We start from the raw sequence: 18,572 nt of genomic DNA, 5'->3' as shown, positions 1-18,572 counted from the left end.
TGACTACAACGCTTGAATTACTTATTTGTTTATTTCATAAAGCATTAGGTATGTGAACCAAAGGCATCCCCACAGCCTTCCATGCAGGGATCAAAAGTAACAGAATAATACTAAATTAAATACAACGCATGGAAGGTGGATGATTGGAATTTGTCAAAACATAAAGAAAAAAGCATTGAAATGTACCATTAGTAAAGTTACTGGTTACACCAAGGTAAAAAAACATAAGCTGTTCTCTCGTTGAAAATAATAAAGGAACACACAAAATGGCTATTTTAATTATTAACCCACAGTCCTAAGTACTCATACAACTGTAAAAATACAGTGCAGCTTAAAACAAACACCTCAAACCACAAGATTCTCTCCAGAGTGTGATGAGAATCATGTACCCATATACACACAGAAAACAATCTTTTTTTTTTTTTTTCAACTTCGCAGCAAGTTTTTTTTCCTCATAAAAAGACAAAAAGATGAGCTGCCAATACTGATATGTCTGCTATCAATAAATGAGAAGTCCTGATAAGACTACAAGGTTTTTCACTACAGTAAACACGGAAGAAAATGTGACATTCATATGAAGCTTTGCACAGATTCTTGTATTCTGTTGTCCAATATAACAGAAGCCCATTTCACAGTGCTATATAAAATTATTCTAGAAAAAATAAGTGTACAAAAACGGTAGGGACATGGGTTAGATTTAAGTTAAAAGACATAAGATTGACAGTCCTCTTCCAGCAAAAGAATGAGCAAAGATTGTGAAGAAGTGAGCAAATGCTTAGCTCTCTGTTTCAAATGCTTATCTACCTTTCTATCACAGATGTTTAAAATTAAGCTTAATATGCTTTCCATTATGATTACAGTGGGATTCTTCAGTAACAAGCCCGAATAAACATGTTAAATGTAATCACCTTCCAAAATCAAATTATCCTTTATCAACACAAAATCTGCTAAGCCTACAAAAACACTCAATAAAGATCAAACAACAGTCATCTGCTACCAATATTAACCTGTTCTTTTCAGAGTAACCTATATAAGGAAATAAAAAATGGGACCTGATTTTTCTCCCCCACAAGACAGCTGTACTTTGTCCCAGTACTGCCAGAGGCGGTGCTCGATGGTGCATCCATATCACTCTCCTGAGCCATGACAGCTGCTTCACTATCTTTACATTATACTTCAGCTAAGATAACTGAGGTTTTGCAATAAGGCTATATTGTGAAACTATATGACAATCAACTAAGCATTAAAAAATAGACTGCAAATGTTTACATAGTTATAGCTTTAACATGTAGTTTTGACTGAAAGCCTGCTGTAGCCAATATTTAACAGGTGAATTCACATGACTGGTACAGTAACATAAAGGGGTAGAGCTCTTCTGGAAGGACATGCAAATGATGGTGACGTTTTATCTACAATTTATATACCTTTTCAGTCTTTGGGCTAATCTATAGAGAATGACCTACTGAGTGCTCAGATGATGATTAAAAGGGAGAGGAACATACATGCTATACTGCAAAAAGGACCTCAAATGAGGTGAGCTCAAGAGCAAGCAGGAGGACACAATTCACACGACTCCATCTGTGCTTTAGGAACACAGAATGGCCCAGAAAGTATGATTAGCTCCTAGACTGACTGGTGAATTTAGTAGAGTTGGTCTGTCGGGGTGGGCACAGAGTAAATGCTACTTAGACAGACTGTAAGCCATGAGGAGGAACTACCATCAAGGTGGAAGGCAGGCTGAAAGAGAATGACCGTTACATTCCACAGCTAAAACAGTTGGACAGGCAGGTAGACTAATACATTCACATGAATATATTTGCATTAAAGCTACGTAAGGTGTCATGGAAGACTGGGCTGGTAGGGAAAAGTAAATTGAAGAAAGGTGCAGTTCAGAAAAAAGACCAATGCCAAAGTGAAAGCCCTTCTATCCAGTCCAATTGGATATCCAATTCTATCCAATCCAGAGGGACCTCGACACGCTTGTGAGGTGGACTGATGGCAACCTTATGAAGTTTAACCATGCCAAGTGCAAGGTCCTACACCTGGGTCAGAGCAATCCCAGGCACAGCTACAGGTTGGGCAGAGAAGAGATTCAGAGCAGCCCTGCAGAGAAGGACTTGGGGGTGTTGGTCGATGAAAAAATGAACATGAGCCAGCAGTGTTGGACAAAGCCTTGGGTGACACGGTTTAGTGTGAGGTGTCCCTGCCCATGGCAGTGGGTTGGAACTAGATGATCTTAAGGTCCTTTCCAACCCTAACTATTCTATGATTCTATGAGGGGAACAGGCACAACCATGGTAGGGATAAGCTAGATCAGCTTAGCTCGGTCAAAAGCTATTCACTGACCTGAAACAAACAAACAACAGCAACGTAAAAAAAGGTGGAAACTAGGTCAACTGAGGATTAGCATAAGACTGCAGCACATGCATGCAAAAAGCCAAATTGAGCAACATGCATTACAAGCAACAAAGGATCCTTCTGCAAATGTGGTAAAAACAGACACTCTCCACCCCACCTCCCCATTATTGAGTGGATCAGCTGCAATCACAGAGTTGTTACAGTTAGCAGTCAAAAACAGGTCAAGATCTCAGGCCTGTCAATCCTCTTTCAGGTGAACAGCTGTCAAGGATAAGCAGCTATTTTGAAATTGTCTGTCTCAGTGAATCCTGGCTTTAGCAGACTTACAGAAACCAACTTTGATTTGTCAGAAATTAGCATCTTTGAGACCTCATGGAAGAAGTGCAACTTGCCAGCAAACACTGTGCCTATCCTTATAACAGCTCTATTTATTTATATTTTTAATTTAAGATGATGGATATGGAAATACAGGGCCATCAGCTTATTTTTGATTTGCACACAAAATACTGAAGAAATAATCCAGCAGACAACAGTAACTACCACAGATAACAAAACAAAAAACCAAACAAATAATAAAAAGTAAAACCCCAACCAAAAAAAAGTTAAAAGAATCAACTTTGTTTCTGTAATAGATAGATGGACTCAGAAAGAAAAGGAAGAATGGCAGCCTCATTTTAGAATAGCTTGTTTCCTTCAGGACAAAAAATTCTAAAAATGCTCAGCACTATGAATCCTAAATGACATCCAAATGACTTTCTCAATAATTAAATTATAGTGCATCAAAAAGCACATGCCTTTAGCTGTTTGATTCGTGTGTGTGCATTCTAACCATGAGTAACTCGGTAAGCAAAGATTGGGTGGAGTTGCCATAAAAATATATAGTATGCTTAGTACTAAAGAAAATCTCTGAAACAGAATAGAGCCTTTTGCTTTATGATTATCTCTGGACCTGATTCACCGCTGTTTTATTACTGACTTCTGTTATTGTATCTGAATACAATTTGATTTTATGAGATCTTAAATATTACCTTTATAAACATTTCATGGGATGTTGACTCTCTTATCTGCAAATTGCTTATTTGCTTATTGTATCTGTTCATTGATGCCATTGCAATAGCTTATTTTTGCATTAACTTCTTTGTTGAGTCTAGGTTATCTTCTGAGAAAATCCTGGGATATAATTTTTAATAAGAAACCCTTACAAAAAGAGATACAAGTGTAACTGGTAAAGACATTTTCCCTTGCAGTGTTCAGTTTGCAGTATAATTCAATCAGGGAGTTTATGCCAGTAACTGTGAGACTTCAAGAAAGTACTTTGTTTATTATTTAATCAATATGATTTGAGAAACTCAGAAAGGTTTTTAAATAGCAGGCTAGATTCTGTACACACCTCCTGAAACTCGACCAGAGTTTCGGACTTCTGCTCAATAAATGCTCTCCATAAATCATTTCTTTTCCTTCCACCATTCTTACCATGCAAACTCAGCACCAATAAAAACCTGTAGCTCCGTTAAGTCAACATATTAACTTGTTTTCAAGTAACGAAAGAAGAAGATGACTGCACTGGGAGAAATATAACAGGATCACTGGGCTCCCCCAATCCTACTTGACAGGTTAGCTAATTGATAGCTATACTTGCATACCCATCACTTCTACTGTAAACCTGAGAATTTGCATTCTACAAAGCCCACACTCAAATTTTACTGAATGAAAGCCTGAGAATTAAGTGTATTTAACTTCTGGAAACACAATAGATTATTTTTTTTCACTTACAGTAAATATTTAATACTTGCAAAACCATAGGACCAACTGCAAATTGCTAGTACATTTCGTTATTATTAACCTTGCCCCTTGGAAACACCAGCTCTCAGGGTCAAATGAAATGCCATAATCCTTCTAAATTTCTTTCATGGTTACTTTCAATATTTACATTTACCTGTGAAAATCATCTCTCTAGGGAAGACAGGAATCTTTCAAAGTCTTCAGATAAGGCAGTTTAAGCAGAGACATATTTTGCCCTGTTTCTCATCAAAATGCTTAAAATTGTAAAGTTCATGCTTTCATACCTGATTTGCAGAGTATTTACTTTCAAATAAGCTTTAAAACAGGCAAGATGCATGATCTAAAACCAAAAATTAATAAAAAGCAGCCATCTTCCTATAAATGCTACAATTAATCATTATGATGAACAGATAGAAAGCAATCCATCTCGTCATACCATAGAGCTGATGTAGCTTTTCCTTTCATACACCACAGAAGTTAATTATTATGAGCAGATGTGCTTAGATTACATGAAAATTTATACTCCATGAAACTAGGCACTAAAGATGTAATTTATTTTAAAGCACAAATGTTCTGAGGTTTGCCCACATGCAACTTCACCAGCAACGTGGGTGCTGGTGAAAAACAAAACCCATCCATCTTGCAGGCAGTGATTTTTATGTGCTCCACTAACCAATCATCTCAAAGCGATACTGAAAAAGCACTGCTGGTCATAGCAACTTCTCACAAACATGGTGTGCCTGATTTGCCTGTCATGGTTTAAACCCTGCTGGTAACTCAGAACCACATGGCCGCTCGCTCACTTCCCCCCTCTTATTCCTCTCCCCGCTTCTGGAGGGATGGGGAGAAGAATTGAAAGACTGTAACTCTCAGGGGTTGAGATAAGAACAGTCCAGTAACTCAGGTATAACACAAACCACTGCTGCTACCACCAATAATAATAATGACAAGGGAAATAACAAGGGAAGAGAATACAACCGCTCACCACCCGTTGACCGATACCCAGCCTGACCTGAGCACTGATCTAGCCCTTTCAAGTAACTGCCGCCAGTTTATATAGTGAGCATGATGTGCTGTGGTATGGAATACCTCTTTGGCTAGTTTGTGTCAGATGTCCTGTCTCTGCTTTCTCCCAGCTTCTTGTGCCCCTCCTCAATGGCAGAGCATGAGAGACTGAAAAGTCCTTGACTGGGGCAAGCACTACTTACCAACAACTAAAAGCATCAGGAGTGTTATCAGCATTGTTCTCAGACTAAAGTCGAACACACAGCACTGCACCAGCTACTAAGAAGCAGAAAAATGGCTGCTACTGCTGAACCCAGGACATTTGCCCCATCAAATTCCCCAGTGAGCCCCAAATGAAAACTGTCATGACCACACCACATTCTCTAGGGGTTTAAAATGCAATAGAAGAGCTAAATCCCTCAAAATCTCCTGAGTTCATGTCTGCACATAGCTGCTCAGTTCTGCCGATCAATTTCTGCTTAATTTTTTCACGTATCTTTAATAAGTACCTATTATTAAGATGCCCTCCCAGAGCATGAGGAATAAAATAAGCCAGTAGCAAAGGCTTGTGGGCAGAAAGGGCAGAGGCGGTGGAAGCATGTATATTCCAACTACACAGCAGTGGTTGGGAGTGCTGCCCTCTCACGTTATACATCCCCTAAGGATGTGCTGATCTACTTCACCCTGAATTAAACAAATGCTGAAGTAGATGGCCTTTGACAAGCCTATTACATTTTAATAGGCCAGTTATATTCCCTCATACTGAGTACCACTAGTTCAGGCATTTCCTCTGCCTACACAAAGACCAAGATGAAAACAAAGATACAGAAAGTTAATATCCAAAAGACAATAGAAGAGAGAGAACTTCAAGAAATTTCAATCACCTTGGGGCACGTATCAAAGAAAACAAATACACGATTGCAGGACTGAAACTTCAGTGAACTGTCAAGAAGAAACAATAGTACTGATCCGAATTGACCAGTAATGCCATAAAAAGTAACATTTGCTACAAGACTCCACATCCAAGATCCAAATTTGACATGACAAAATACCCTTCTTTAGGAAAACTGCCAAATATCAGAATATATTATTCCAAACTTTCTTTATTTCACAAAGCTAATATCAGCAATCCTTTAATAAATGATGCACGCACTAGGCAAAACCAGCGGCTGCCAGGAAAAGAATTGACTTTAGAAAAATCTTTGTTAGAAAGTGACATTTTTTTCATTACTATCTATTGCCATCGGAGTATAGAGATGGCTTTTTCTTGTGCAGTAATTTCATTCCACTGGAATTCCAATTTTTTGGATGAAGTTTCTCTTGATTTATTATAATATAAAAAAGACGGAATCTTCTCCCAAGTCTTTTGAGAAGCAAATCAATGACAATACTGTTAACAAAAGGGGAGAAGGGGTGTTTCCAACAGGAAAATTGCTCAGAAGTATTACTGCTGGAATCATCAGACTGCTTTCGAAAGTGCTAAACACACTACTCAGTATTTTTAATATTTCTGAACATATTTAGAAACAGTGTAAACAGAAAAAAACACCACTTGTTACATAAAGCAAATGTAATATTGATCAGTTCATAGTTACCTGATGTATTCTTGCAAGTGCAAGCGCAACTGTTTCATACGTATCCCTATCACTTCCAGTTACTCTGCTGTCACTTTAGTGCACGCATTTGAAAGTAAGATGCTGGGAAATTTGAAAGATAGTTTCAGCCAAGGTTATTCTTTTTTTTTTTAACTAAATCTCATGTCTAACACCTCTACCACATATATAAATCTATTGGAGAAACATTAACATACAAATTCAGATTCAAGGAACACGACATCAGGATTTCTTTTGCACCTTTGTGGCATGTCACATTTAACAAATCTTCAGTGCCCGAGGATTTATAGTAAGCCACACAGATAAGCTCTGCCATTTAGAGTGCTAATATTCATGTTGAGTATTAGTGCTCAATTATTCGAAGAAACCTGACTCTGTAATTTCCAATAAGAAGCGCTTTCTAACTAGTGCAGAATAAGGGAAAAGGCAAACCGCAACTTTTAGCAAGCTCCTTCGAACGAAATTCCCCAGGCAGCCCAAACCTTTGCAGTCTTACAATGAACTGTATCTGCTACAAATCAAACTCTGCTTTCCTCTCAGCATCTCCCTTTTTCCTTTATCAATATTTGGTTTTGTTTATTTGTTGGGGTGTTTTTTTGTTGGTTTTTTTTTTCTTTTTGGTTTGTTTGGTTTTTGTGTTGGTTGTTTTGGGGGTTTTTTTGGGGTTTGGTTTCCTTTTTTTTTTTTTTTTTTGAGGGGTGGTGTATTCAAACAATCGACAGAACTTTAATTTCATTGATATAAGCAGAACCAGCATTTCAACCTAGAACTGTCCATTTCTTCAGCTAGGTAAAATAAATATCACACTAAGTCCCTTTGATACTACTGTACTGTTAAGAATAAACAACCAGACTTTATCCTTCCAGTTAATGAGTGGAATTTCTCACAAGCTTATATTCCACTTGACTGAGATCATTATGGACAAGGTAGAGGTTATTCTGGTAAAGATTGGGAGAATAACGTCTCTAGTGTTTTCTTGACAACTAGTAGTAAAAAAGCTTTTTAATAAACTTGCTTACTTTTTTTGGTCATGCTTCAAAGTTTCCCATTTTATAGTGTTTATTTGAAGTCCTCCTTAAGGCCATTTTCCAGAGAACCTGGATCTTATCCTGCTCAGCTCAGATGAATTTTTTAACAATTTCCCTATGAACCACAGCGGCTTTGGCACAAATTATCTTTGGAGTTGTAAACAGCACAACTGTGACAAGGAGGAAATGAAAATTTTATAAAAGCAAAAGTAGATCTAAATCAGTACTGGATGGGACTGCTTGCAACACAGAGAGGTGAACAAGGGACAAGAAAGTTTTATATAAAATAGCAAAAAAAAGGAGACCAAATGGGACTCAAATGTCTTAAGAACAAAGGATGATTCAATTAAATTGAAAATCAACAAGAAACTAAAGTAGCTTACTCTCCGCAGGAGAGGTATGCCCGACACTGACAGAGGCAAAAAGATTAGGAAGAACATTGAAAAAATCAGATATTATTATTGGTAGTTGCAGTGACTGTTACATAAGCTCATATAAAATGTTAAAGATTATAAACCCTCATATTTCAGGTTCTAAGTCAACAGAACACAGAGGTTTAGAATGAAATGGCTCCTGCATTTCTGATAAGAAGCACACAAGGCTGTAGGATCAGGTCTATTTACAACCCACCTGTAGCCATAGAAAAAATTTCTGTTACAGAATCATAGAATCAACTAGGTTGAAAAAGACCATTACAATCATCAAATCAACCCTTATCCCAGGACCGCCAAGTCCACCACTAACCCATGTCACCGAGGGCCTCATCTACGCGGTTTTTGAACACTTGCAGGGATGGTGATTCCACCACTTGCCTGGGCAGCCTGTCCCAGTGTCTGACTACAATTCTGGTGAAGAAATTCTTCCTAATATCCAGTCTAAACCTCCCCTGGCACAACCTGAGGCCATTACTTCTTGTTCTATCACTTGTTACTGGGAGATCAGCCACCTCCATAGTTCATAACATCCTCTGCACAAACCATAAAGCATGACCACCCAGGTCTCCTGGTTCACATAATGAAAATTTGTCAAGATTTGTACGAAAAATCCAAATCAACTGTTCATAGCCAGCATTTTAAACCACTGAAAGCTGGTTCTAAAACTAAGTCATAATTGGAAGGGCCTTTCTCCAGTTTAAGGGAGAGATTGCTCTTCATTATGTCTCTCATTATGTCTTTCATCCTCCTGAGTAAGTCTCAGCACAGTTTGGTTCTTCTTGGGCCTCTTTCATCTACTATACTCTGTTTAATGACAATCCATCATTTAAAAAAGGATCCCAAAAATGACTTTCACCAACGATAGTTGCTTAGATCATACAGACTACACACTAGATGAAAGAAATCTTAGAAGGACCAAAGAGAGCTGAACTTAATCAGAGGGATGAAAGACAGAATGAAAATCTATCTACCCTTACATTTAAAAAGGAGTTTCCTTCAGATAAGATGACCTCGACATCTCCCTGTACCTGTTAAATATGGTATGAGTGCTGTCAGATCATTTCAGACTTTTATGATTTAGATGCTCTAGCAATTCCTGTAAATTGTACACATTTGGATGGTGCTGTCTTTGACTTTGAGGTGATTGGGCCATTTCCTATTGATCTAAAAACATCTTTCCCCCCTTCTTCCTAATCAAGGCAAAAATACATAGCCTGGAAAGCTTTGATGTTCCTCTGCTGTACTTCTCATTATTTTGATCTTTTAAAAATCCCTCTATTGATACATGCATGTAGTATACATCTTCAGTGTTCATGCCTTCTGGCTTCAAAAGACTTTTCTACTTATCAAGACTTTTTATCCCCAGAAAACAAAAGCTGTGTGTGGTAACCAGCTACTGATATTTGTTTTGTTTATAAGATAGGAACAGTACATAGTTAAGCTAGAAAGTCTGCTTATTTCCTTCTACATAGTGGAATATACCATCCTGTTTTTGAAGGAAATCAAATATATGTAATTTATCTGATGCAGACTTCATCATCTTTATTTTACAAAAAGTCTACAGATTACTGAGTTGCCTTTAGATAAAATGTTGCACTGTAGATTGCTGTCAGGACAAATTCCCTAAGAGTCTCTTCAATTTTTATGTTGCTGGCATAAGCCTACAGTGACAGAAATGAGTTGGAGTCTCTCTTGCTATTAGTTAGTGTCTATAAAGTAATGTCATGTCAACTCTCCTATTGCCTATGAAATACTCTCACAGCATAGCTTGAAGTGGAAGCTGGGCCAGACCCAGACTGAAATATAGTAGCACTGTTTTAAGTGCCTTGTGATGCCTGCTGACATCTCCCATGAAAAAGGGAGGGTAGTCCACCATCACTCTTTTGTGAACAATCTGTCACTAGAAAATCAGTATCAATCTTTCTTCCCCTTGTCCTATCAACTAAGACCCAAGGAAAGAAAAATTGGTCTATAGCAACACATTACCTGGAGATCAGTAGGATGTAATACAATACAAGGATGAATTTCCATTCCCCAAGCCAGTAACCCAGCTGCAGACTCTAGGATAGTGATGGACACATTTACATATACAACTCTGCTATGCTGCCAGGTTTTAAAAATCATCCCAGGATGATTTCTATACAAGCAGGGGATTTTATTTCTCATAAATCAAACTGCAGGAATCTCAAAGACAGCCACAAAATGCTCAGAGATTGATCCATCACATCGCACATAGCCTCATCTGTCCCTTCCCCTCTCCTCCTGCTCCCATTCAATTCTAATGTTCCAAACCTGAAATAAATCCCACTAAGAATCTGTCTGGTAGATGATATCTTCCTCATTCTTCTACTGCAGGAAAGGCTAAGAATGCATACATGCATCATGCATACATGACATTGCTATTATATTCTTGTCTCCTAATCCTTAATTTTCCCTGTTTGCCCCTATGTGAAATGCTGTCACACATTTTTGCATGAAACTAATCTACTATCAAATCCACAATTAAACCCAGGCTTTGGGAAACAATTTCAAGATCAAATTCTATAGTTAAACTGATAGAAATTAGATACAAAGAATCTGGACTCATGTAATAAATCATCCATATTGCAGTGAAAAATCTCTCAAATTCCATGCACAGATATACATAGTTCAACAAGAATGCAGATAAGTTTTAAATGCAAAATCAAAGGTAAAGTTTCATTAAGTTCAAGAGATACTAAGTCATTTACTAATATTTGCCAGATCTTAAGACTCCTACATACCTAATTTATTTCTGTTAATGAAATTTTATAAAAAAGGTTCCTAGCTATTCTGAATCTACTGGCAAACCAAGAACTGTAACTACTCAAGAGAAATCTTTTATGTTTTTATTTTACCTTAATTGTTTGTCATGATGTACAGTGGTAGAAGTGCTACATTACAAAATAAAAGGGAGGATTAAAAATATTTAAATATGTTAAAAATATTGCATTTTATAAATCAGAAGAATAAATTTCAGGAACTTGGAGATTAGATGGAAAATGTAAGAAATACATGATTTTATGATGAGCATTCTTTTACAACAGTATAAGGCTACTCACACGTATAATTCCAGACTTACCCATACAGTACCACTCCCCATCTTTCTACATAGTCAGAATGCCACACATTTTTTGACTTAATGAATATTTCACTTTTCTGATGTCAGAGTATGCTCAAATTTATCCAATGTGTATTTTTTGCCTATCGTTCAAAGTACTTACAATATGCAATTACCCAGAGGTGTTACAGATGTACTCTGTTTCATTATACACACTGTTAGTGAAAAATACTGAAGCACTCAAGAGTATGTGTGCCCTGCAGGAAGCCATCTGAAATGGCCTTCCTGGTTGACAGTAAATAACTGATAACAGACTTTGAATGTGATTTTCAACAAGTTGTACAACCATCTCAACCTGCATTTCTCTAGGTCATACTTTCTTATTGCACACAGGAGACTGTCACATGGGACTGGACTCAATGTTCTCCTAAAGTCAAGAGAGTTATCTGTGCTGCTTCCTGCCTACCTTATTGCCTAACCTCCAGCCCATTGCCTTGTCAAAGAAATCAAATTATCAAGAACAAATAATAGTAAATCAATTCTGGCTTGGTTGTTTCTTACCACCGTATTACTCTTCATGTGTTTATAAGCTAAAAATCGCATCATCAGCGACAAAAAACAATACAGATAACACGTACTTCATGAATTTGCAATATGACTTAAAGCGGCCACATTGGTAAAGTGTTGGCAAAGCCCTGGGCAGACATGGTTGATAAACTGAGGCTCTCCATCCTGGCGAGGCAATCCCCCTAAAACTCAATCCCCATCCTAGGGATTCACAAACTTTCCTTTCAAATATATCTCAAACAAGACTCAGCTCCTGTCCTTAATGCTGGTAATTATTTTTCCCTCAACTATTTGCTACCAGTGCCACCAGCTGCCAGGCAGGTGTCTTCCAAACCATGACACTGGCTGGGAACACTCAGGTTCAGCTCACTGTGCTTCCACAGTGTCCCTGCAACCCTTGAGTAGTATCATCAGCAAAAACACCAAGAAACCTAATGAACCCCCAGCACCACTCAGAATAAGGCTCAAGGTGCCACTGTCCTATCAGGCAAAGTTAACATTGGAGGGAGCTACTGATGACAGGTAAGTCTCTATTAGATGGACAGATTTATACACAGGACTGTGTACAAAGCATGGCCCATAAAATATCACCATCTAACTGAAGCAGTCTGTGTCTTCACTACGTTTACTATCATAAATGTATGCATTGTAAACTTTGGGTTATCACATTGCCTCTAGTGTGTAAATTATAACACAATTCCAATATGTACCTCTTGAAACTGGCAATTCTGTGCAAAAGCATCCTGCATCTGTTAATTTAGCTAATCAGCAGTGACATTAACTACGTGTAAAACTGGGAATAAGAACCGTTGGGTGACTATCTCATGAGCAAAACAAAATGGTTACACTGATCTTTTTCTGATGGCACATCTCATTATAAAAAGGTTACCATATAATAATATCATCAGAAACAAAAGTATTGTATATGGCCATTGCTGTGTTACAGATTGATAATACAGGAGATAATACAGCTAAAGGATGGCTGTTTGAAATATTTTTGTAGGTGCATCGTTAACAGGCAATACCAAAATTCATCCTTTCATCTTGCTTAGTATGGAACACAACTTAGTCACTAATTTATTACAAATTAAATTTGTAACCACAGTTCTGCATGTATTTTATGTAAGAATTCACTGGAAATATCACTGCATTTACACACACTTAGAAACTTAGATAGCTATTCATTACAATTTTTGTTCTCATAAAGATAAGTTTTCAATCTGTATCTCAGTCTGAAACAGTCTTGTCTGGAAAATCCCTATAGGTGTCAGGGAGCTTCAGAGCAGGAGCCAGAAACCTACAATGAAGGAGACAGGAATCTTTAATTGCTTGAGTCCGGTGCTGCCTGCATTTTACTTTTTCACTGTCAATTCATACATCAACTTTTCAACTGAAACATATTATATTTAACACCAACTATCTTAGCAAAGTCCATGTGGTGTAAATTTACAACCCAGTTAAAGAAGGAAAGAAATACATCATACGTGGTTTGATAGCAGAGCACACCAAAAGAAATATTCTACTGAGATGCCCAATGAGTCTATCCAGTACTGATCCACTCTGTGACTTCAGGTAAGTCTCTGAAAGTGCGCTTTTCCACAGCAGAGGAGTAGTTTCTCATTACTGCATTGGTGGGTTTGTTGTTGTTTTCCTGTACATAAATCAATAAATTATTCTGCAAGAATATTTACTCCTCTGTGTCACAGTATTTCTGTATTCTTCTGATGGGGAGCTACAACTCTGAGATAGACTTACTATCTTGGTAATTGGGGTAGATATGGTCAAAACTCACAGATAAATCAGAGCTAAGAAGTGGCAGGAGAAGGAGAAATAAGACATGACATGCTCCATTGCTGCAGCTTCTCCTTGCTTTTGCAAAGTAACTACCTTATTCATAACCATGTTGTCAGTGTATTTCCAAGACTAGTTATCAAAGCAGAATCTCATTACATCAGTCTAGTCTTTAATACATGTCTACTTATTTTATCAATGGCTTTTGAAGCAGCCTTCAAAGACACTTGGTTAAAATGGGCTTTCCATCCACTAATTAAAGCTTAACAATCCCTTGTAATGAGCAACACATTTTTCCATAAACATGTAAATGTCTAAGGCTACTGTTGAAGTCAGCACTGAGGGGAGAGGTCATTTCTGAAGGATCTTCCATCACAAACATCAGAGAACAGTAAAGTCACTGAAGGGCATCTGAAGCAGAAGCAATTTTTATAGAATCATAGAATTATTTGGGCTGGAAGGGATGCTAAAGATCATCCTCTTCCAAGCCACCATCCAGCCTGGCCTTGAACACTTCCAGGGATGGAACAGCCACAGCTTCACTCTGTAACACATTCCACTGCCTCACCACCCTCACAGTAATGAGCTTCATCCTAGTATCTAATCTAAATCTTCCCTCTTTCAGTTTAAAGCCATTACCCCTTGTCTTATCCCTACAAGCCCTTGTGAAAAGTCCCTCTCCAGCTTTCTTGTCAGCCCTTTTACACACTGGAAGGCTGCTCTAAGGTCTCCCCAGAGCCTTCTCTTCCCCAGGCTGAACAACCCCAAGTCTCTCAGCCTGTATTCATAAGAGAGGTGCTCCAGCCTCCCCTAGACTCACTCCAACAGGTCCGTGCTCTCCTTATGTTGGGGCCCCAGAGCTGGGCAGAGTACTGCAGGAGGGGTCTCACCAGAGCAGCATATTGGGGGACAATCACCTCCCTTTACCTGCTGGTCACGCTCCTTTCGATGCAGCCCAGGATATGGTTGGCTTTCTGGGCTGCGAGCGCACACTGCCAGCTCATGTTGAGCTTCTCATCAACCAACACTACCAAATCCTTCTCATCAGGGCTGCTCCCAATCCAGTCTGCCCAGCCAGTATTTGTGCTTGAGATTGCCCCAACCCAGGTGCAGGACCCTTTCTCACAGTCTTGACACTTTCTAGTAAATTAGTCACTCGTCAAGGAAAATGACAGCTATGTAGGAATAGGAAAGTTCGCAAAGCTCTTCACTGACTGTTAGAAATGTTGTCTATACAATTGTCAAGCAATAGTAACATCCCTACCTGGTTTTACTCTCAAATGCCCTATCTCAGAGGCTTTTTGCAAATCATGCCCTAATGAGGTTTAAATAAAAACTGTATTTCTTATTTCTAAACGCTACTTTTCTTTTACCTGCCTGTTTTCTGAATAAGTTAGTCCGCTGAAGCTGATATAAAAAACACAAATGCTATTGTAATTAGTGCAATATTATTCCAAGATAAAGCCACAAAAACTGAAGCTTCAGACACCTGTCATCTCTTTGGCTATTCTGCTTATTATTCACAGTCAAATTCTGGTATCTTCAGCATGTTACACAGAACATTTACATGTAATTTCAATGAAAACACTCATGGAACAAGATCTCTAAGTATCTATTTCAGAATCTAGCCTAGAGAAAGAGCAGAGCTTGAAAGTAGTTTCAGACTTAATTTTCCCTCAGGACAGTCACCATTCTAAATAGGTACTCATAAACATACACTTTCTTTCACTGATTTCAGAAATAATTTCTATTAATTTAATGTCCTTATATAATTGTCTAGATACAACAGACACTGAAAACTGAAATCCTCTTATTTATATGACAGTCAGGGTATGGCCGGCAAAAGAAAAAAATTCTAAAAAATGGATGCTCTAAGGAATGGCAAGACTGATTATCTTCAGTGGTAAAAGGGTAATTGCTGTTATATGGTAAAACAGAAACAAGGCAAATTCATACAAATACTCTTTGGAGTACAAGCACTTACTGGCTAAAAATGCTGACACATTATGCAAGACAATTACTGTGTGGAGTGGTGGTAATATGTCAAACACAAACTCATTTGTAGGATGCCTGAATATTGCAGGAAAGCATCTATCTATAACACCTGGCAATCTTCCACTGATGGCACACTTTCCCCTGAAAAGACTCACAGAATCACATGATGTATTTTAGAACAGAATGGACCCCTGAAGATTCAGTGCCTGCTCTCAGTGAGACTGAGCTCAAAGTTAGGAAAGGCTCCTCAACAACTTATTCAGTTGAGTTTTCAGTATCTTCAAGGAACCTACAGTCTCTCCAGGCAATCTGGGAATTCCCCTCACTACAGCCTATGACTTTTATCTTCTGCTGTTTCACTGTGACCTCTATGAAGAGTGTGCCTCCATGTTCTCTAAGAACACTTCTCCCACTAGACACTTCTCCAGCATCACCTCACATATTATTCCAGAAATATCTCCAAAGACCTGTCGTGGTTTAAGCCAGTTGGCAAGTCAGCCACGCAGTTTCTACTCCCCCCCGCCCCAGAGGGATGGGGAGGAGAATTGAAAGAATGTACCTCCCACGGGCTGAGATAAGAACAGTTTAATAACTAAGGTATAACACAAACCACTGCTGCTACCACCAATAATAATAATGATAAGAGAAATAACAAGGGAAGAGAATACAATACCACCTGCCGGAAATGAGTCTGACAGAGAAGAGGACGTGCCCTTCTGGGAAACTCCCAGTTACATCCCCGGGCATGACGTGCTGTGGTATGGAATACCTCTTTGGCTAGTTTGGGTCAGGTGTCCTGTCCCTGCTTCCTCCCGGCTTCTCCTCCTCCCTGGCAGAGCATGAGACTCACAAGGTCCTTGGTCAGGGTAAACATTCTGACCAGCAACTGAAAACATTGGTTTTATCAGTATTATTCCCAGGCCGAAAGTCAAAACCACAGCGCTGCACCAGCTACTAAGAAGGAGAAAAACTGACTGCTGCTGCTGAACCCAGGACAGACCCCCTTCATGGTGACGAATGAGAGGATCAGAAGTCCTCCAGTTTCAAGGTCTACGAGCTGAGAAGACCCTGCAAGACATGTAAGCAAATGTCACCCCTGGCTAAATGGCTAGTCCCTGACAATATGGTGACACAGCACCTCTTCACAGATGCGAGCTGGTCTTGAAGAGTTCAAGTAGCACCAAGGTGAGGTATTAACAGCAGTTTCTAAGCACTTCTGTAGATAAAGAATTGCTGAAAATCCAACAGCTTGTTTTTCAGAAGCAATATGGTTAGAGTTAGCAGCTTGGTTTCAGCTGCCTTCTTCATGGAGAACACTCCCCTTTGTTCATAGGAAATATCTTGAAAATCTTCTTTCATGGGTTCTCATTTGAGAACTCACTTTCCTGAAACCCTACTCATTCTCAACAATACCTAGCAGATTGGTTCTCTCACTACATGTGATTAGGAAAACCAAAGTTGTTCGCAAAGACCACGTTTAATGACAACATGTGAATGTGGCACTGAAACAAATTTTGCTTAAACTCATCAGACTATGCAATTAGTTTTCCATGATTACCCCAGAACAGCACATAGCCCATGTAACTGTTAGAGGACTCTCCACATAGCACAAATAGGTGCGATACTCTTCTATTATACTTCAAACTCTACCAGAGAATGATTAACAGAAAGTTCATGCACCTACTGGAGCATTAAGAGTACAATCCCTTCCCACAGAGATTGAGGAATACATTTTAAGACACCTCAATTTACAGAGCTCTCTTTGAAAACCTTGTGGAAAGGCCTGTGGTCAAAACCTAGTTAAAGATATTTACTCCTTTGAGCAATAGCTTAAACCACATTTCTTCTTTCAGACACAACCCATATACTGTCAGGGCTTCTTTTCCTCTTCCTTTATTTCCAGATTATACAAGAAATTCACTTCATCTTTAAAGAACACAGTTTCTGCCCTTTGCAGGAGTAAATTATTATGTCAAGTTTCTTCAGTTAGCATACATGTACAGTAATTATTTTTTTTTAATAAAAATAACCATTTGTTAAAGGTTTCATAGATTTCCTTGGAAACTGATAACAGCCAAATCTCCAGTCATCTGCAGGAACCACTACAGACTCTGATCACATAGTCTGAGCAATGAAATTTTTCTCAACACTTTAGTTCAGACAACAGGATCACTGTATTTTCCAACTGCTTCATTATGTCAACAGCAGGAGCCCAAAGCCTTTGCCCACACTGAACTTCTTCAATAGCCTTAATGAAAATCAGGCCTCAGGCAAATTATTAGTAAAATTTAAAATCATAGAAATTATCCTTTCTGGTTTTAGCACCAAAAATGGATTATTTCATAGAGGCTATAGATAGATAGTTCTTTTAAAGCCCACATGCTTCATCTTTCGGCAGAAGAGCAGGTTCCTATGAAGATATTTGACTATCAAGCACAGATCCTCTCCTGTACTGTAAGCATACTATCATATTACTGGTACTTTAACATCCAGCACAGCAGCAAAACTATACAATGGGTCCACTTTCCAAAACACTTTAAGTGCATCAGTCACTTGGTTTCCAAACTAGCTACTGAAAAAGAGAAAAGACTCTATTTAAATGCCATGCTCCAACACCTTAAATATTTGGAGGCTGCATGTAAAAAGCTTACCCCTTGACTGCAAACCCTGTCCACATGCCTCATTATGTCCCGGCACATTCTGTCTCACTGAATCTGGCACCAGTACACAGTGACTCCAGCGGTGGGTCTTCCACCTGAAAGAAGAAAAGGTTAACAATTAAGTGGAAAACAGTTGACATATCCAGGCAAAACCTGCAGTTACAAATTATGATAAACTCTAAGGACTTAAGGAAAAATAGAGTCAAAAAGTGGCAATTACTCCTGAAATAAGTATTGTGAACTGAAATTCAAATGCAAGG

At 38.6% G+C, this 18,572-nt stretch overlaps 1 protein-coding gene across 1 annotated transcript in view; it reads right to left on the bottom strand.

Moving 5' to 3' along the window:
* The window catches only part of THSD7B (thrombospondin type 1 domain containing 7B), a gene marked incomplete at both ends in the record, with an annotated part of 281,668 nt that overhangs the window by 126,823 nt on the left and 136,273 nt on the right, over positions 1-18,572 (bottom strand). The window contains one exon of the mRNA XM_080620490.1: positions 18,304-18,407. Within this exon, the coding sequence (XP_080476616.1) occupies positions 18,304-18,407 (104 nt within the window). The remainder of the gene's footprint in view (positions 1-18,303; positions 18,408-18,572) is intronic.

Source organism: Psittacula echo (genome assembly GCF_963264785.1).
Source record: "Psittacula echo genome assembly, chromosome: 6".
NCBI classification, from domain to species: domain Eukaryota; kingdom Metazoa; phylum Chordata; class Aves; order Psittaciformes; family Psittacidae; genus Psittacula; species Psittacula echo.
Note: the sequence above shows the minus strand (reverse complement) of the source record. Positions and strands in the feature narration are given on the sequence as shown.